Genomic DNA, 21291 nt, shown 5'->3' with positions numbered 1-21291 from the left:
TGATGGCTGGAACTGGGAAGAATTGTGGTTTTCGTGGAGCTGTGACTGTAGTGTTTCAAAAGCAGTAAAATTGATTAGAACAGGTTTGGAAGCAGAATTGAACGAGAAGCCTGACAGTTCTAAGACTCAAGCAGAGGAAATTATCTACTGGATATAACAATAAACATTTTCTGATGGACTCTTAAGCTAATATTTTTGTCCATGTTTGGAAAAGACAAAAAAACAACACAACACATTATTTATGAAAATAGCTAATCCTTAAAATAATTGGATTTTTCTATTATCCAAAATACCATAAAAATAATCCGGACGATTTCAAAAACTCTAAATCCTATTCGGTAATTGGTTCAAAGAATTGTAATGCTATCTTAAAAATTAAACTCCTTTTAAATTATTTTCGGCACATATCTTTTTTAAACATCTTATTGAAAGCTTTTTGCAAATTATTTTATCTCAAATCTAGGCGTTTAGTAGTATGTTCTATGATCTCAAAAGCTCATCTGCATTTAAAATAACTTAGTTAACCCCTTTTCGCCCAGTGCAAATCCGAGATTTTTCATTTTACATTACTATTAGACACTTTATTGATCAAAATTGATGAATTTTGAATGGCTGACGGATAACATTCTACATAAAGCAGTCCAGATTGAAAAATCTTCTCGTCGTCATGATATTTTGTTTTTGAGTTAAAAATGAGTGGTGCTCTAGATCAACCCCTGGCAATAGAGAGTTAAGGAAAAGTGGTTAGACAATTGACCGGTAGTTTGCAAGGAGTTTTGAACAATTATTCGTGCCAAAATTTGATCCCTCATTTCAAATTGCACATGATTCATATCTAGAATTTGTTCCAGCTAATTAAATTTGCGGAAAAAATAATTATTTTTTTTCAACTTAATGATACCGTAAACTGAAAACATTGTTTAGTTATTATTAATGTTTTTTTGGTCCTAATCCAAATTTGGAGGCTCTTGAATCATACAATCCAACGGTTTTAGGTTAAATCAAAATTAGGGATATTCTCATTTGTCCCCCAATTTTCAGCTTATCAGCAAATTTGAATCATAGCTTCCAAAAGACGTTCACAGTTTTCAAACATATTAAAACCATGAATTAAGCCTATCAAGGAACTAGCCGCTGTTAATTCCTGTAGAATTATTCGAGAAATACATAAAGTTATATAAATAAATTTCAAACTAGCCCTTATATGCTAAAAATGTCGATCCTTAGAAGATGTGTTCAATATTCAATGCATAAATCATAATTTTTTATCGTAGATAATTGTTTTTTTTGTGAATGAAATGGTAATTTAGCAAAACAAAATAATTTGATTGGAAAAAAACTACCATTTGAAACAATTTACTCTGTTCATTTGGTTTGAAACTTGCTTGCCGGTTTAGTTTACAATTAACTATTACACATGTTTTCTATTCAACCCTTTTTATGGTGTTTTTCTTGCTTTTCAGTTAAAATTGAATGGCTGGTTGCCTATTACCAATGCCAAAGTTTCGATTATCCTAAGTAAATTTTTTCCAAGGTCTTCGGATGATCGAGTATGGACTGTACTTCCCAACTAATTAACAGATTGCAGAGTAATATCCCCAGGTCAAACAATGATTGGTAGAAATTGATGTTCAAAAAGTGTGCTACTAAGGAACACTATGAGCTTTTTATTCTGATTATATTTGATGAAAGAGCGATTCACGTTCGCTTCTTTACCATTATATCTGAACAATTGGGTACTTAAGCTCAATGTTTATTTCGACATACAGCTTAAGGCCGATGCAAATATTTTTCAAAGTTTTTCTCCCTCCCCCAAGGAGGTGCAACAAAATAAAAAAAATATAAAAATTTAAATTAAAGCCACTATTTCAATATTAAAAACCATTGGAAAATGCATTACGCACTTGTACAGTTTATATGCAATCATTGACTTTTGACTTATGAAAAATGTAAGATCTGACAAAAAAAAATGTTTGCGTCTTTGTACATCGAAAATACACCTAAATAATTTTTGATTGACTCAAACAGGCAAACATGATTCTAAACCAAAATTTTAAAACAAAAATTTTAAATAAAATTTGTACCAGCCTAATAAGGCAGGCCGAGAACATTTTTGGATCATGATTTCAATGACAATTTAAAAAAATCTACTTTCATTGTATTAATCGACTGTGGCGTCATAGAACCTGCGAACCAAGTATTTAAATTGATCAATTTTAAAATGAAAATCTTAAATCATTAAAATTTAAGTCGCTATTTAGAGTATCAAAACATTATCTGGGAGATAACAAAAATTACTGCATACTTAATTTGATAGCAAAATGTGTCGTATATTAATAAGTAAGCCCAGAAAACTCACTTTTTTTCAAAGCATTGGCCAGGTCACATGAAACATTCCATATCATCAAATCCAACCCAATTATAAAAGTTTTAATTTCCAATCCTTAAGTGATTGAAAGTTGAATGAAACATGAATATTTGAAGATTATTTTTTTTAGATTGAATTTCGTCTAGATGCGGGGTTTTGATGTAGAGGCTCAAGTTGCTCAAATCAATTAAATTTTGGCATATTTTTTTAGAAATTTCAAACATGCAAAAAAATGTTTTTTGTTTCGTCTACGAGATATTAAGATCATAAGAACATTAAAAGTAAAACCCCTTACACTGAAATAAAAAAAGTACCAAATTCCTAAATTTTTAGGAATGTTGCCTATTTTATATTTAGTAATCCATAAATCCCAATTACAAAATAAGGAAATCAGACAAAATTCCTAGAATAAAGACATTTTGTATTTTTTTTATTTCAGTGAACTTTTTTTAGATTTTTTAACAAAACACTTAGAATTTCACAAACTCATTCAATTTGTACCCGTTCTGACTACTGCAACGTACTCAATAATAGTTCCTCACCGCGCAAACACATTGTCCGGTGCAGACAGCTGCAACCTGTGTGCTCCAATCGCGCTCGCCATCCTTTTTTTTTTCTTGTGGTCCTAGCCCTCCTCCAATCTCAAGATGCTACCAACCAGCAACCGTCAAGAACCTAGCGTGCACATGTGCTGCTGGTCCTCGTCGAACCCCCCGACAAAAAAGCACTCCAGCTCACGCGAAGCAACAGCGCGCGATCCAAGGGCCTCTTCGAAGAATAATAACGCGATAATAACAATAAAAAAAGAACAGAGCCCAAGCCCAAACCACGATCACGCTACCAAGAACGCGCGACCAACGAGTCCAACAGCAACAAAAAACGGATCCACATTCCTTTGGTTTATTACCCGAAGGGATGTAGGAAAAAACCTCTTTTCACAACTCACCATCTGTTCGTGTTCGCTGAAGAGGCTGCTCGTTGTGGTCAGGTCTTCGGAGATCTCCAGAGAGTGGAGAAAACTGAACGTGAAGAAAGACGAAGAATTCCATCGCTGCTGCTGCGTCAAGTTCGCTGTAGGCGATCGTTGCAGCAGTCCCTTCTGAACAGAAGAGGGCATGGAGAGAAAAAAAAGCGTAATAAATGTTCTGAACGTGAGCGAACCATTCCCGAATATTGAAGTTCGGAAAGACAGGCTGCAGCAGCTGAAGGATCTTCTGTGGACGGAATTCGAGGCAACATTCTCCGCAAAGCCCCTTTCGAAAAGAAGCAACACGAACGAAAGGATAATTATATGGCTGGTGGTTTTCCAATTTCAAGCTCTCCCTGAATTACGAAGAAAATCATCAGCCTTCGTGTATAACTACCGAATTTTCCCTCCCCGATTCAGGTCCAGCAGCTCCGTTAACATCAGGGATATTGAAAAAGTTGTATAAGACACACACACACACACACATTCACAAACACAATGTTGAGCGTATAATAACCCCGCCCTCCACCGTCCCACCGTCCCCAAACATTCCAAACCACGAGTGATTTAAATAAAAACCCTCTTTTTCACCCTCTGTTTGCTTTCTCTCAATTGCAGGAACTCTTTCGTAAAAGTTAGTTGCAGCTGGTAACGATGCAGCATGCGAGCTTTTTGCACTGTCAGCGCACCCTTAGAGGTTTGCGCGCCACCGTCCCGCCCTCTACCTCCGGGTACCAGATTTCTAGCCTTAAAGTAAGTAAAAGTCAACGATCGCCCCCGGCACGAGAGGTGGCCTGCCACGTGATTAATCTGTGTGACCTCGTTCGGACGTGTGCCACCATAAATCACCAGCGGCCAGCGAAATCCCAACCTCCCAACGCCACTTACCCCACAACCTGAACTAATTTGTGTCTTTTTTTTGCATTTCTTTCCGCGAATTCCGCAGATTATTAGGAACGCCCCAGCCACGCACCCTGTACTTCCTAGTCGAAGCAAAAAGTCGCGTTCGCGAAGTCTACGCCCAGACATGTCTGCACTTTTCCAAGCAGGGCATGCTGGACACCGAGCTGTTCGGGCTGGCCGTGCTCATCGGTAAGTCAGGCACCTCAAGCCGAAGATTTTGTGACTTTATGAAGGATGTTGCTGCTGTGAGATTTAAGGCTTCTTCGAGGTTGGCCATTTGGCGACCATGTTTATTTTAGAAAAAAAAAAACCTTTGGCAATCTCATAATTTACTATAAATCATCAAAGTTTTCTTTGAGAAAGTTACTAAATTAATACCGTAAACTAGGGTGACTTTGATAGGTTTTTCAAATGCCCATCAAATTAATATCTGAACATTTTTGAAAATGTTGAGTATGAAAGCATTAAAGGATAACTTATTATCGATCATATTTGCAAAAATGTGACTGTACCATTGGATGCATCAAAATTTGTGGCCTGATCCAATTTCTATCAATGTCACCCCGGAATTATGTACAAATCTATGAACTCAAGAAAACAATACAAATGATGAAATTTTTATAAATATTGAAAGGTATTTTTTCAATAAAATAAATAAACAACAAAAGTTATATTGAAAAGTATTCAAATTACACTAAATCCTTATATCTATACAAAACAACTGTATTTGTTTGGTTCAATGAAGTGAAAACTCAATAAATGTGCCAAAAATCACTAAAAACTCAATATTTTCAAAATTTTCGAAAGGGCGTAATATTGAATGTTTGGCTCTTTTGAAATGTTAGTCTTAATTTGAAATTATTTTCAAAAAGAGCGGAAAATTTCACGAATGTTTCATAATTTAACACAGTAAATCGGACCATTAGTTGCTGAGATATCGACGTTAGAAAATGGTGGGTTGTTTGGGTGAGACTTAGAAAACATCAATTTTCCTGTTTTTAAATCTTTGCATGGCAATATCCCAGCTACTAAGGATCGTATCAACATAGTTCAAAAAAGCAAAATATAGCAAATTTTCTCAACATTTCAAAAAAAAAAATTTTTCAGAAGTGGGCAAACATGTGCACTAATTTAAAAAAATGAAATACTGCGACTATTTTGAAAAAAAAGAAGTTAAAACATTTTTGAGACCAATATTTCGATTTTTGAGGAAAAAAACAGTATTGATTCAAAAATTCATAACTCGGTCAAAGATTTTTTGCACAACCTGGAAATGTTTGAAAAGTTGACATTTTATGTCCCCTAAAACATATCAGAAAATCAAAAAAATATAAATAGTCGTTTTTTTAATCAAGTTTCAGTGACAAAAAGTTAAATAAAAAATCATCAATTTTTTTTTTACCATGTATCATGTTTTTTGAGTGTACCATACCTACAACTTTGCCGAAGACACCAAATCGATCAAATAAATCCTTCAAAAGATACAGATTTTTGAATTTTCATACATCATTTTTGTATGGACAGCTGCCAAATTTGTATGGAACATTATATGGACAAACTAATGATGCAAAATGGCTTCTTTGGGCATACCAAAAGCACTATAAAAATTTCAGCAGGATTCAAAAATACAAAAATTAAAATTTAAGAAAAAAGATCAATTTTGCAGAGAACTGCTCTGTTATCAAAATGATAGGTTCGTCGTCTGCACGCACTCCAGTCTTTCTTATTTTAGTGGTCATATTGACGCAAAAGCCATGCCTAATCAATTTTGCCTACCAGAAACCTGCACTCCAAATAAAAAAAAAATACGTGAAAATTCAATTTTTAAATCCTACACGAATAATTTTTACGACTCCGCAGTCCGCACCCCAATTTACGAGTTTCGTTCAAACAGTTCTCAAAACCTTAATTGAAAGCATCGTCAGGAAATCACTCGATAAGTTTACATTCACGTCCTTTCATCAAATTTGGAAATTGATTCCTCTTCCCTTGCTCTTGCTCCACGGGCCCAGGATGGCTGCAATTTAAGACACTGATCCAGAGATTTATAGCGACAAGCAGAATTTATGTGCACATTTTTTTCTTTCTCTCGACATTTTTTCCAGTGAAACTAATGGAGCGTGCACGACGTTCGATCGTCCCTTAACATTTGAACCTCTTTACAAAGTATGACCTCCCTTGATAGCGATCGCTTCCCCCTCGATCTCGATCATTAGCTCACGAGGGGGCACGCTATCAGATCTAGACATTCGCCTTTTTTTTTCGAGGTAAATCCCAGTAAAAACAGCGTTTTCGATGATCGCTTTTCGGGGGCGAACGATGCACAAAATCTCCATCTTGTCATAAATACGCTGGCTGGTACATGTGGCAGATAAGCCATCTCGCGCCCAAGACCGAACCTCGAAAAGCCATCATCATCGTCGTCGTGGCAGGACGCGGACCAGGTTGTCGACGAAATGGGTACACAAATTATAAGCGAACTTCGTCGTCGGGGAGAGGGATACAGAGGAAGAAGAAAAAACGCTGGCAGGCAGAACAACAACAACAACAACACCATCGACATCAGCCCAAACGAAAACAACAACAACAACAACAACGGGTCCAACAGCTACCTGAATTACTAAACACGCGTCTTATGTCTTTTGGATCCTCTCCTGATGCCTCTCGTGAAATGAAATTCCTTTGCCTTTTTATTCATGCTTCGTTTTTCCAACCCTGCTTCTGCTCTCCCCTCCATCTTCTCCTTCTCCTCCCAAAATGCTTCATTTCAGCATCTCGCTGCTGCTTCTTCTTCTCCCTCCTCCATCGCGCGACTCTCCAGGCCGGTTGTTGTTGTTGTTGTTCGATCGTACAATCTTCCTTTGCCTGATCTTTCGCTTCGAGAGAGCGCGCGCGCGCGTTGCCATCTCGTCGTCGTCGCCGCATTCCCTCGAACTCGATTCTCTCTTCCACCAGCGAAGTCTCCAGCTAGCTGGTTGAAGATATCTCGCGCGCCCGTTTATGTCCCGAGGCAAATTTCCTGTTCGACAGCATTCAGAGCCTCGCCCTGTGTCTTCACGGGGACGAGATTCCTCGTTGGCCGACCGGGGGGCAACGGTAGAGATGGTCGAGCGGTTTTAAGATGAGATCGATACAAAACTTTGAAAAAAATTAATATCAATTGTGGAAAATTGAGAATAAGGAAAATATCAGAGTATAAAATTCTGAGTTCTTTTTGAAAATTTTGAAAAAGTAAGTGAGATTTTTTTAATTTAATATATGAACTTGAGTTTGTAAAATTTGCATTTGTTTAAAAAAAAATATATAAATTATACTCAAATTTCAAAGCAAAGAAAGTTAGTGTTGCACAAATACAATTTTTTGTCAGGTTAATGATTTGGTCTATTTTTAAGCTAATTTTCTAGTATGTAGTGACTCGATTATCCGAAGGTCTGTACGGGCTTTGAATAATCGAATCATGAACCAAAAACGGGCTTCGAATAATCGAATCATGAACCAAAAAAAGTATATTTTTTTTTATTTCCTTACTTTTACTATCAAATTTGAATTCTGCAATCATATTTTAGTCAAATTTAAATAGTTTATTGCCCTAAAAATACAAAAAAAAGTCCAATCCTTGTGAAGTTACAGCGGTTTAAAAATAAAAATGTTGAAAAAATAGGTTTTTGATGGTTTTTGGCAATTTCTATATGACAGACTTGATTTTTCAGTCTCGAAAATATTTTTACCGAAAAGCTCGTCCAATTTCCCATAAGTTTGTCTTTGACCACATTTCAATTGGATGTATGGGCTTACAGATATAAGCTAATTTACTACAGTCATCCCTCATATTTGGAACAGTTTACAGATCGGCCAATGTTCAAAAAATCATAGAAAATCGATAATTGAACATAATGATTCGCTTTTACCTTCATTTGAAAGCTGTTTTTGCGATCTTTTGAATGCTGTATCGAACAACTGCAAATTTTAACGTTTTATATCAAGTTTTTGAAGAAATACTTTGGCCCTTTAAATCCACAAATTCGGACAATTTGTTCGGCAGCGTTTTGCTGCTCTGAATAAAATAGTCTCGAAATGCAGTTTTTTTGTTTTAAAAGTACTACTTATATTAATGAAATAGCAAAAGAATGTCCAAATAAAGGTCCTAAAAATAGTAGGGTACACAGAAAAGATGCATTTGGCATGCTTTTGACAAATTATCACAAAATTGTTCCGAATTTGTGGGTGTTCCGAATATGTGGGATGACTGTATCACTGAAGAAACATTATGTATTCAGTAATGAGCAATGTAATTAGCTTATATCTGTAAGCCCATACATCCAATTGAAATGTGGTCAAAGACAAACTTATGGGAAATTGGACGAGCTTTTCGGTAAAAATATTTTTGCAATTCCGTCGTGAAACTACTTACTTTTCCTGTCATTCTTGAACGACGAAATAGCCTACTTTTCTGTACCAAAAATAACAAAATCGAATAGCAACACTTTTCAAAATAAATGCTGAAAAGTTCTACTCTTTTGATTTAAACGATTTATTGACAAAATACATAAAAATTTTACATAAAATTTCACTCAGTGTGTGTTTTTTGGAATTGCAAAAATGTTGTATGGAACTCGTTGTAAAACTTGATTTTTTCAGCACTCTTCGTATTTATACAACTCGGTGAACCTCGTTGGATAAATGTACGACTCGTGCTGAAAAAATCCTCTTTTTGCAACTCGTTGCATAAACTAGGATTTCTACAAGAGCTCTTCAAGATAGCTACAGCATAGCAGTTTGGACCGCGGTAGGATAAAATTCTCTTCAAAACTTCTTCAGGAGTTTGGAAGAGTACTTGAAGAGAGTTTTATCCTACCGCGGTCCAAACTGCTATGCTGTAGCTATCTTGAAGAGCTCTTGTAGAACTCCTGGAAAAAAATGTTACTTGGGTGGAAAATTATACTTCAAACATTGGGAACTTGTTAAAAGCTCATATTCAAACTAACCCAAAATGTTTGAAGAATATGATACTTATGGCAAACATTGGTGTCTCCCCCTTAAAAACTGATTCCCCGAAGAAGACTCAACGAAACCTGCGTGCGCTGTCAGAACCGAGAGAACCGTACCACGGAAAATCAACGTCCAAAAGTAAAATTGATGATGACAAATACAAATCGATTATGTAAATTAAAGGTTCCCGGGGTCTCGACATTTCCCTCCCCACCGAACCCGAAACCAACCGACCGAAATCTCGACATCAACCCCGGGTGACTTGAACGCGGTCGTCGGCGAGGAACCCCTACCGAACTGTTGGAAGGCGATTTTTGGACGATCGCGTCGCGCAAAACTGGTCCAGAGAGGTGCCCCCGAAATTGGACGCGATCGCGATTAAAATTTTAACGAGTTTGTTTTTCCTCTCTTTGCATCGGCGTGAGGGTGACTGTGTGTGTGTGTGTGTGTGTGTGTGTGTGTGTGGCTGTAGAGGGGGGAATTTATGCTATGGCCAGGACATGCCAACAAACACACACACCGCGGTTGAGAAAACTCTCGTTTTGGAGGGCAGAAGAAAAATGTGAAAAGCCTTCCTTTTGTCATAACGAAACGATTTCTTGGCACGTATCTGTGTATTTGTGTGCCGGTGTGTGTGTGTCAAATTCAAAACGCGCGCGCAAAGAGGGAGAGTTCAAGGCTTATGGGCGAGTCCGGTTTTGTTTCTATCTTCGTGGCTGCCACTATATGTGTGTATGTGTGTGTTTGTGTTTTTGTGTGAGGAGCGAAAGTCGGCCCAGTCGGATTCGAAAGAAGGGAAAGAAACGCGCAACCTCAACTCGCGATGGTGAGCGGGGTTCGGAGGTGGTTGTGGTGGTGAGGTGGACACATTGCGCGACTCTCAACGCGCGGATCGAATAAAACTCGTTTCTCGAAACGCTCGCTCGCGCGCGCACGCTCAAGCCCTCGGTTATTGGCTTCGTGACGACGACGAAAGACGATAGCCGGGAAGAAATCCACTGGGAGCGTGAGGGAGAGAGGGAGAGGGAGCGAAGGGGAGCCACAAAACGAAACGAACGCGAACAGAAAGAAAAAGAAAGATTTGAATATTCCAAATTTTTGTTCTCGTTTTTTTTTCTTTTCTGCGCATTCGCGCGCACGTTGGGGCTTGTTTGAACTTTGGGGCTGTTCAAAGCGAATCAGGTTTGTCAAATTAAATGTTTAATTAATTTTGTACATTCAAATATAATATTTTTGTACATACAGTCTACAGACTCGATAATCCGAAGGCCTCGGAAAAAATTCACTTCGGCTTATCGGATCACGAAAACAAATTGTTAATTTGACTAAAGTGGCTTCTAATTTTTAAATCAACGATGGCGGTGATGAAATATTGACAAAATGCGACATGTGATTGAACAGACAATCAACCCATCAATTTTGACTAAAATTGGGTCGCACAACTCGAATTTGATGTTGAAAACAAAAAAAAATGGTCGTGATTCGCTTATCCGAAGTCCCATACAAACCTTCGAATAATCGTATTTCAGATAATCAAAACTTCGGATAATCGAAGCTTCAGATAATCGAGTCTAGACTGTCATATAAAAATATATAGATGCTCAATTATATTGACCTGCCCCTGCTAACAAACTGACTTTTTAATAAAATAGTGCATCTTTTGTTTTTGATTTTTTGAAAAAAAAAGTTTGCCCCTGATTTTCCGGGTTCGATAAAATCATTTATTTTATTTATGTTTTATTGCAAAATTAGAGAGCTAAACTATTCAAAATCAAATAATATTAAATGAATGGCAAATTATTCGCACCAAATTTGCTCAGATTAGCAATCCACAAAATTGGCATCATGCAAAGTGAGTGTGTGCTCCCTCTAACGCCACTACACGGCAAAAGTAGCCAACTTTGCACATACGGTGATGGTCATCATAAAATGCCGCCTGTACCTGTACCGCGGCAGCGAAACTGCAAAAAAAGCACACACTTTTGCGATATTTGATACTACGTTTGAGCGCGCGTGTGTGTGTGTGTTGTGCGCGTTCCACCTGTCTGTCCCTCGTCAAGCCGCCATCTAATGACTGCCAGCAGAACGAGTTTGAATTCGCGCGGTATACCTAACACTAACCCCCTCTCCTCCTATGGCGACCAATACCAATGCAATCACACTGTTGTGGTGCAAACTTTCCTAAACGCAAAAAAAAGTTTAATTAGCATGCATTCCGATCGACTTTAAACGGGCGCGTTGACGACGTGTTGAACGCCTCAGCGCGATCATATGGCTGACGGGCCGAGGGGTCCATCGAAGGGTTTGCTCGAGCGTCTGACGTCACCAGAATCCAAGGCCAGCCCCATAGTGCGTATCGGAGGGTTTCAGCTACGCGCACTCTACAGATGTAGACGCCGTCAGAGTGTGTTCTCCACATTGCGACTCATCGCGAATGATGCGAAGCTGGCGCCATTTATAAATATTTACATGTACTTACCACACCCCTCGTCGCACCACATGCACACTTACATTCCACTCACAACTGCTGTTCATACACACAATTTTTATCCGTCCTATCAGCAATTGCATTGAAATCGCATTCCAAGCTGGATATTCGCATTTTACCGAACACGATCCGATCATCGCGGCGATTCTGATTTATGAAGTCGTAAAGTTTGAAAATTGATTCTCAAATGAAATTTGCTTGTAGCTTTGAGGTCTCGACAATTACCAGGGTGACCTATTCCGCGTTGAACTTGATTGCGCCTCGTCCTCGTGGAGTCACACAAATTCTCACGGAACCGCTACTTACAATTAAAGCCGAATCTCGTAGCAGTACAGAAACCAGCAAACAGTCCTTGAAATATTTTCAATCAAGTGCTAATTATACCAACTCGTTTTCTATCGTTCCACAGATGGCGAGTACCTCTTTGCCGATCCCGAGAGCAAACTGTCCAAGTACGGTCCGAAAAGCTGGCGCTCGTCGCACACACACGTAAGTAACTGTGAACAACTCCGTTCCTCAAACGCTAGCCACGTGTACTAAACGGCGTTCTCTTTTCCCACCCGCCCCTCCATCCACAGGGCCTCGACGCAAACGGGAAACCTCTCCTGGAGCTACACTTCCGCGTGCAGTTCTACATCGAGAGCCCGTTGATGCTGCGAGATGAGGTGTCCCGCCACAACTACTACCTGCAGCTCAAGTACAATGCCGTCAACCGAGACCTGCCAAAGGAGTGCTCGGAACAGTCGCTGCTGCTGCTCGGTGGCCTCTCGCTCCAGGCCGACCTGGGTGACCTGCAGGAGGAAAATGGAGTCGGCGGAAGTACGGCGGCAAGCACCAACGGCAGTACCACCAACAGTTGCAGCAGCAACAGCAGCACTCCGACGACCACCAGCAACGCAAACAATACCAGCAGCAGTTCGACTGTCGCAGCCGTCGCCACCACCACCTCAACCGCCTCGACTTCCACTGCAGCAACCACCACCAGCAGTAGCACAAATGGACCCGCCAACAGCACCGAATACTTCAGGCCAGAGGAGTACATCAACCCGATGCTGCGGTCTGCGTGGGGCATTTCGGCGCTCTCATCTTGCCATCGGGAAAACCGCGGAATGTCCCGAGCGGACGCCGAAACGCACTACATCCGTGAGGCGTGCAACCTGAACGAGGTCATCAACGCGCACACATTCCGAATGAAGCAGTCCAAGAACGAGCCCGGGCTGGGATCGGTTTCGCTCAGCATCTATGCCAAGGGAATCCGTATCGCGCTCGACAACAGTACGGCGACCACGTTCAACTGGCCAAGCATCGGCAAGCTCAGCTTCGATCGGAAGAAGTTCGAGATCCGATCGGGAGACAACAAGATCATCCTGTACTCCGTCAATGACGACAAGAACAAAATGATATTAGCCTTGTGCCGGGAGACGCACCAATTTTCCATGAAAATTGCACCGCGACTCACCGAAGCAATCAAGCGCGAAGAAGAGGAAAGCAGCTGCATTCACGGGTATCCGTACCTGTACTCTCGAGCGCTCAACCTTCCCTACAAAAGCAAAAGTGACCAACGAATATCGGTCATCTCCAGTACCAGCTCAAATACTACCTCCGGCATCGTAAGCGATCGCGTCCATTCCGAAGATGAGCTCGAAATTATGATCAACACACCACCAACGGCAACGTTGGCAGCGCCATCGACGGAAAGTCTCGCCCTGGCCCATCTGCTCGACTGTCCCAGCGTAAGTCGACAAACCTCATCGGTGGGACAAGTCTCGCTGAAAGATCTGGAAGACACTCTAGCGGCTCTCTCGATGCGATCCAACACCACAACGCGATCGGCAAGCAGCGACAGCACAGAGCCCAAGGATCGTTCGGTAAAGGACTGTGAGTCGTCTCCTTCATCACAGCACAACATCGGTTCCCAGTGCTCGTCCACCTGTAGCACGGTGGTTGTAGCGACGGACTGCATGAGCCTACCTCAAAACAATGCCGGCAGTTCCATCGAACGACGTCAAACATCAACCTGCAGCAGCCTAGAGCTGGGTTACAGCCACACAGCGCAGAACAGCACACTGAGCGTCGCCACGAGCACATGCCTGGACCATGACATCAACGAGGAGGAAGAGGAAACCAACTCGGGAGTTTACACCCTCGCTCATGTACCGCCAACGGAAACCAGTGGAGTATACACGATGAACAGCAGCGAAATGACCGGTCAATCGTCGGAAATTGCCGAATCGGAATCGCACGAAAGTTCGCACTACGGAAGCTTCCAACCGTGTCAGAGTGAAATCGCGGAACCTCTTGAGCCAATCGATTCTGTGGATGGTGATTTCCGAACGCGATTAAACAGCGACATCAACGAGTTCAGAATGCGTTCGGACTCGAATGTGTCCGCAGCGGGATCATTCCGAGGCGATGGCAGCGATCCTACTGATAACAAGCACACGCTTCTTAGCGCGGAAGAGCTAACCGATCTGATTGTAGGCCGAGGAACTTACCCGTCACGGAAAACAGTCAGTCACACGCTGGATTCCGACTGTGACTACGTTACGCTGCCGTTGCCACTGGAAGGAGAGAGCTACCTGCAAGGCAGTGAAGACACGGCACCAACGGAAGACGAGTACGACGATGAAGTTCTACCTCCAGCTCCGCCAAAACGGATCGACAGTAACTTGCCACTCGCGCAGCGGCAAACGATACTGAGTCTGGTAAGCGACGACGATTCACCTCCTCCACCTCCACCGCCTTACAATGCTCATCACGAAACCACCGGATTGCGCGGACCCGACATACGTCCGGACGAGGCACCGGTAATTCCACTGAGAGATCCTCCGCCGTACCCCCAGAAACCAACCAGTATGGTCCGAGAACGGCTCATTCCACCGCCCGTTGTAGCGACAGTCGCACCACCAACCGTTCAAGCATCCATACCAGAGGAGGTGCCAGCACGCTTCATCACCACCCGACCAGCGATCAACATCCTCAAGGCACACACCAGTGTGGTAGGAGAAACGGCCAAACCAAGCTTCGCAGCACCAACCATCAACAACATCAGCAATCTCTCGCAGTCTCCCATTCCGACGACCACTGTCACAACAACTCCGTCAACGCCCAGCGGAATCGGTATCCCGGTGGTTCCGTATCATAAAAGCATTACCTCGCCTCCGCCACCGTATCCGGAGATTCCGAAGCCACCACATCGAGCATGTGTGATTGTGCCGGTAATCAAGCCACGTCAGTACCATCCGCCTCCACCACCTTCGATTCCACGACAACCTCCACCTCCACCACCGGCGCACACGCTAGCAACCGTGTACACTGGCCAACTGGCACGTTCCCAGATTGAACTGTACCAACAGCAGCTGTACAGCGACGTAGACTACGTCATCTACCCGATCCAAGATCCCTCCATTAGTCAACAGGAGTATCTTGACGCGAAGCAAGGCTCTATCCTGGCAGCTATGGCTCAAAGCCCACCACCGCCGCCGTACCTTGCGTATCACACTGTTCGGGCCCACAACCGCAGCTGGGACGCGTGCAAGAACCATGCAATCTACCGAAGCACCCCTTACCTCTCGATGGCACTGTCCTCAAATTCGCGTTACGCCTCAACCCAAAATCTCTCCGACACCTACGTGCAGCTGCCCGGCGCTTACTCTCCGCTGTACAGCCCATCGATAGCTAGCCTCTGCTCATCGTATGAACCTCCACCACCTCCACCGCTTCGACCCCGACCAGTGTCCAGCAGTTCGACGTCGATGTTTGTCCGATCCCGCTCCGACGACAACATTCTGAACTCGGTCGAGAGTACGCCCAAAATTCGCCGACTTCCGCCTCCTCCACCACCGCCATACGAAACGAGAAAAGCCATCCGGAAGCCACCCCTCCCGCTGCCCAACCCGGAGAAGCAAACTCCACCCGCCGCAAAGGCGACGGCGACTGGCGTTACGGTTGAAAGACCTCCCGAAGGTAGGTTACATATGCCCTCAAAGTCCACCCCTTCAGTACTGATTCCTTCCCTTTTTTACAGTACCCGCGAAACCTACCCCGACGAAACCGTCCGGACCGAGCGCAAAACTGCAGGCGCAAATCCGAAAGCAGTACCCGGACTTTGACTTTAGCACGCTGAGCACAAACACCTCCATCGACATCAAAACACTGCGCGAGAAGAGCAAAAACCTCGACCTCCCGTTGATTTCCGCGCTGATGCACGATCGGTCGCTGCTCAAGCAAACGCGTGCCTTCGTTATGCCCAAACACCCTAAAATGGGCACCGCTGCCAACGGCAGTCCGGCGGGTGTTGGTAACGCGCCCGCTCTCGCTTCCACAACCCCCTCCGCGCAGCAGAACATCCTTGCCGGTGCCCCCAAGACCAAGTATCCGGTGTCGGGTCTCAGCACCACCCAGCTCGTCAAGCCGCGCAAAACGTCCGTCGTGAGCCACCGGCATCCGAACGACAAGCTGCCGCCGCTGCCCGGCCAGACGGCCACCGAGGGCAACAACTACGTGATGGACCCGACGCCGGCCAAACAGAAGAGCTACAGCTCCTCGCAACCCAGTGCCTAACACACATGTTGAAGGGAAGACGAGACGAGACGAAACGACGGAGTGCGCACACGTGGAACACGATAGACTTTTACATTCGGAAACCTTTTGTGTCATGCTAACGCTAAGCTAACGCTAAGATGTTTGCCGTCTTGATTCGGGAGAGAAAATTCAGTTACTTGCATTTTTATAAAATGGACCCCTATAAGTTTTGCTATGTATTTAGGAGACGCCACCGCTGAATCTCGAGAAAACCGGAAGGAAGATCTTGGAACGTAAACACAATGTGACCCCACCGAAAAGCGCGCGACCCACTCCCTCTTTCGCGAAACATTCAAAACTTTATTTCCGCGTCATGTCTTTTGATTTTAATTTTACTAAAGTTTGTACCACCCGTTCGTTCCAAGCATTCTTGCGATTTTCCACACGGGAAAAAATGGTGTGCGTGTCGGAAACGATATCGAATAACAGAATATTTTTTTTGAAAATGGTAATCAAAAGGCGCACGTGTTAGAATTATTAACTTTCTCTAGCGGAAATTACTCAGGATTTTTTGTCACTAAAAACTCTTTTTAGGCACACAACTCTAGTTCTGTTGTATGATAGAAATAGTAACATAATAAAAAAAAACTCGTTAGAAATGTAGTCCACCGCGTTCTGCACATGAAACAAAAAGGCACAATATGAATGGAATTCTCTTTTTTTTGGAAGCTACCCTCCGGATGTTTACAATTTGGGCACTTTTACACACATTAATTCACGATTTATGAAACATGGTAGAAAATCCTCAGTGCAAACGCTTAACTGTTTGATTGTAGTTCGAAAAAGAAAAATCCATAAAATTAGTGCCAAATTTACCGATTAAGTAGAAACCGTTTACAAAACAAAAGAATTCTAGCCTAGATAGAGAGTATATTGAATGCACACACACAAGGAGGACAAGACTAATGACCTAGAATATGCAAGAAAAAAAATGGGTAAAATTCAATCAGAAATTTCTATTTGAGACGTTAACTGTATAGTTAGGTATTCATCTATCAGGAAAGAGCCCCAGCCCTCTAAGGAATCGAAATTCTAAGTTTAGTGCGCCATAAGAGTTTGATTGGATCGAAAATACACACACAAGAAAAAAACACACTAACCGATAACCTGGGGCAAATTTGCGATAGTGTGAGGTACATGTTTGCTCAAAATACCTATATTGTAGGAAACCTCGATTTAAGTGGTGCACAAGTGCATTGGTTTAGGTTACGTTGAATTTTATTTAAAACGATATTTTATTTTTTCATTGTTTGGAGCGAAAAGATGGTAGCGATTATTTTGAGGGAATCACTGACAGCAACAAGGAATAAAAACACGAGTTCTGTTTGTGTAGGGTGTAGTAAAGTAATCGTTATGTTTTTCCTACAGTTATTTTTAATAGTTTTTATTAACATTCTCTCTACTCTATACAACACAGCTAAGGTTGACTTATGTACAGAACAAGCTAGGGTGTTAAGTTACTTGTAGGCTAGTTATTATTTGAATTTTCTTCTTTGTAAGAAATTCCATAAAATAAAAATCCAAAATGAATCAAAAACAAAAAAAAGCCCATCTGTTGTCACCCTTCCTATTTACTTGTGTAATCTCACAATCACCGTCTCTAGCGAATCCACGTTGAACTTTTCAAAATAAACTCGCTCCCGTATGGTCGACGTACCAGCGACAATTTCTCCACTGTAAAACATGGCCGTCAGATCTAACGAGGCGTTCTTCAGCCCAAAGTTGGTAATGCACGCAAAAGAGTTCCGTCTCGGATACCACCGCTGCAGCACAAGAATATCATTCTGGCTCGATTTGACGTCCGTGTTGGGCAATATTTGCTCCTCCTTGATAACCGCGTTCAGGTAGATCGATGGTGATCGTTTCCTCAGGGCAATCATTTCCAGCACGATGTCCAAGTGATGAAACGAAGCGGATGCACTTTTCGGCAACCAGGGCAACGTTCCTCTTCCGGTAAACTGATTCTGGCTACCACTCCATGCCATTGCCGTCAGGTGGTGCAGGTGTTGCGTATCGGTGTGCTCTCCTGTTGGATCGTGAGCTTCCTCGAGGGCAATTTCATCACCGTAGAAAATGTTAACCGTGCCCGGAAGCATCAGCTGCGTTAGCGTGGCGGCCAACGTTGCATTAGGACTAAGACCGGAAGACAAACGACGCTCGTGAACACTTCCCACACTCCAGTGAATCCACGCATGTTTAGTGTGCTTCAGCAACGATCCATCAACGGCACTTCTGATCACATTTGCTGTCACTTCCGTACCATTAGTCATATCCAAAAGAACGTCCACCAAGTCGACGTGATTTAAAACCTCGCCAACAATTGGTTCAGCTAGTTTATCAATAAACTGTTTGCTAATCATCAGAACCCGATCTCCACCCAGTGTGTACTTCCATTCCTTGATATTCTCCAACAGCAGCGGATCATCGTGGAAGTGCTCCAATCCCTTAATGTAAAATCCGTCGACACCTCCCTTTGCCAGCCAGAATCTCAGCACGCTAGTTATAACATTCTCCTCTCCTCCCTTGACGGACCTCGCCAGTCGCAGAAACTCGCTCGTCGGAACATCGTCATTTGTACGGTTCGGCAAATGGTCTACATCGATGGTGGGCGGGTTCAGGTGGTTCACAAACGGATAGATCGGCAAGTCCAGCACCAGCGAAATGTTCCGCTCGTGCAGCACGGCAGCAAACTTCTGCAAGTCCTCAACCTTGCCGAGCACCTCGTCCACCGCCGTCAGCGAGGTCACCTCCTGGAAGTGGTCCGGGTAGTGCTTCGAAGGGAAGATCGAGTTAAGCCGGACCGCACCGACTCCGAGCCCCTTGAAGTACTCCGCTCGGCCAATCAACCCTCGGATGTCGCCCAAACCGTCGTCGTTGGTGTCCTGGAAGCTGGCCGGAAATACCTCGTAGAAGACGGAACCTTTGTACCAGGTGACGCTGGAATTGGGGAAAAGTGTTAGGATCTGTTACGAAATGTAATAAAAATTGGGGGAGGAGAAACCCTGATATTGCGTTACGTAATAGAAGAATGATCCCTAAGCATCAACAATTCAACATATTTTTTAATGAGTTACCCATAAACATATCATCAATAAGCTTAGGGAGTATGAAAATCGCTTACAAATATTACATTATAAAATTGGTAGGGTGTAAAAATCATGAAAATTTCCAAGCTTAAAATTAATTTGTACAAGCTTAAAAAAATAGTTTAATTGTATCAGTGCCTAATTTGTGCAAAGCGATTAAACTTTTGAAGGAAATTTGTATGGGAAAACATCCCTTTTTAACATATCTTTTTATAAATCACAGAACACACTCTGCAAAACTTAAAACTATCACTATCTTTCTACTAAAAGTATACTACATGTTCCAAATTTAGTTGGAAATGAGTTCCCAGTACGTTTTTCTGTTGACGCCTGGTGCTTCATGCTCAGACTGTTTTTTCTTTCGTTAAAAATAGCAGTTCTTTAAAAACAAGTAGGTTAGTGTTTGATTGATTTAGAGTTTCTTTGAAATGGATTTTCAAAAATCTATTTCTATTTTGTTTGAATTTTTAAATCATAACCGGTTCCCTTATTTTGTGGGGTAAAAAATTGGTGAAATCATGTGTCTCCATCAAATAGACAACGAAATGTTTAATGGAGGAGCAATATTATGAAGTGAATTTTATAGCGATTGCTATCCTAAAGGTAAACATAAAACCGTCAAACAAATAGAACCAACATAAGCCTCCAGAGAAAGCCTTTCTGCAAACGTCTCCACCCGCAGCATCACCTCTAATGACCTTCATGCTACTTGAAACGCAAAACAATATCCCTCAATCTACTCACGCTGGATTGCACGACTTGGGCAGCGTCGCAATCATCGCTACCACAATGCCCACCATGGCGATGATTCCGGACAGAAACACAAAGAAGGTACACTTCCGGATCAGCGGCCAATTCCAGTGCACAAAGCCGGGCATATCCTTCGTCAGGGTGATGCTCATCACCCCTCCGGTGGGATGCATTCCATTCTCCTCGGTTCCACTCTTCTTGCGCAGATGCTGGTAGTCACTGTGGTTGTTGAACAGGTTGGAGGCGCCGGTAGTACAGCCACCCACCATACCGATACCGGAACTGCCGGATGAGCTGGTTTCCGCTGCCGGATCATCGCCGGCCCCCGTTTCGCAGTTGTCCGCGTTGCCCATGCTGGGCGTCAACGGGTGGGTAAAGTCCAACGGAGGGCTCGGAGTTCCCGGGAGGAGCAGACATGTGGAGGCGTCCTCCTCGGGCAAGAACGTCGAAACCGATGGCGAAGTCGTCAGCGAATCCGGCAGCTCAACGCCGAGCAATGTCGGATCGGTCGAAATTTGCAAGTGATTCATTGTTCCCTTTTCACCAACACTTCATCGATCGATCGGAAAACGAGCCAAAGTCACGAGATCGCCGTCGACGTCCGAGTTGCACAACACACTGCGGATTCAGCACTAGAATGACGATAGTCTGAACGAGACTGCCGCCCGTCACCAAATATCTTCTTCGCACACCAACTTAGGGGGGAGACACCCACACCGACGAAACCGCGCGATGTCACACTTCAATTGGCACAAATTAAAATCTATCGCCAACGAGCGATTCCCAATTGATCAGCGACGCAAGCATAACAAAACTCAACTCACAAGAGATCCCCCGTGCTGACGACAGCGAAATCGAAACCGAGATCAATCGCGATATCCAGAAATTTGCAGGAATTCGAGCGCGGCCCAGACGGTGTGACAAATTTTACGCACAAGAATGAGGGAAGAAATTTCTTTATAGCGCACGGAAAATGTCTCGCTGCCATAATCGGGTGGAGCGCATGTGCGAGTTTTCCACACCAACACACACGCACAGGCGCACGTGGTGGGGAGGGTTTTGCTCCGATCAAAACAAAACATTATAATCTGACCGCCGCCGTGTGTTTACATTCAAGGACGGTGGGGTTTGATTGTAGCAGTGGAGGACTTGTTTT

General features: G+C 43.0%; 2 protein-coding genes across 3 annotated transcripts in view; one reads left to right on the top strand and one right to left on the bottom strand.

Annotated features, from left to right (window-relative positions):
* The window catches only part of LOC6031866 (protein expanded), an 85258-nt gene extending 67422 nt beyond the window's left edge, over positions 1-17836 (top strand). For both annotated transcript variants that reach the window (XM_038258260.1, XM_038258259.1), the window contains exons 2-6: positions 3954-4088; positions 4282-4427; positions 12125-12204; positions 12294-15681; positions 15743-17836. In XM_038258260.1, coding sequence (XP_038114188.1) covers positions 3997-4088; positions 4282-4427; positions 12125-12204; positions 12294-15681; positions 15743-16278 — 4242 coding nt within the window. In that variant the 5' untranslated portion in view covers positions 3954-3996 and the 3' untranslated portion in view covers positions 16279-17836. The remainder of the gene's footprint in view (positions 1-3953; positions 4089-4281; positions 4428-12124; positions 12205-12293; positions 15682-15742) is intronic.
* On the bottom strand, positions 17656-21097 carry LOC6031865 (probable alpha-glucosidase). The gene is made up of 2 exons (XM_001842514.2): positions 20130-21097; positions 17656-19236 (listed from the first exon to the last, which is right to left on the bottom strand). The coding sequence occupies exons 1-2, from the start codon at positions 20663-20665 to the stop codon at positions 17871-17873; spliced, it is 1902 nt and encodes a 633-aa protein (XP_001842566.2). The 5' UTR covers positions 20666-21097; the 3' UTR covers positions 17656-17870.
* Positions 21098-21291: the final 194 nt, after the last annotated feature.

This window comes from Culex quinquefasciatus, chromosome 2 (assembly GCF_015732765.1).
Source record: "Culex quinquefasciatus strain JHB chromosome 2, VPISU_Cqui_1.0_pri_paternal, whole genome shotgun sequence".
NCBI lineage: Eukaryota > Metazoa > Arthropoda > Insecta > Diptera > Culicidae > Culex > Culex quinquefasciatus.
This window is presented reverse-complemented; position numbering and strand designations above follow the sequence as displayed.

What these genes read in the sequence shown, in the direction of transcription:
- LOC6031865 (XM_001842514.2), bottom strand. Translation starts at nt 20,665, where the DNA reads ATGAATCACTTGCAAATTTCGACCGATCCGACATTGCTCGGCGTTGAG. An exon ending in CCCAAGTCGTGCAATCCAGC is followed by an intron (nt 19,237 to 20,129) that starts GTGAGTAGATTG and finishes CCCCAATTCCAG; the next exon opens with CGTCACCTGGTACAAAGGTT.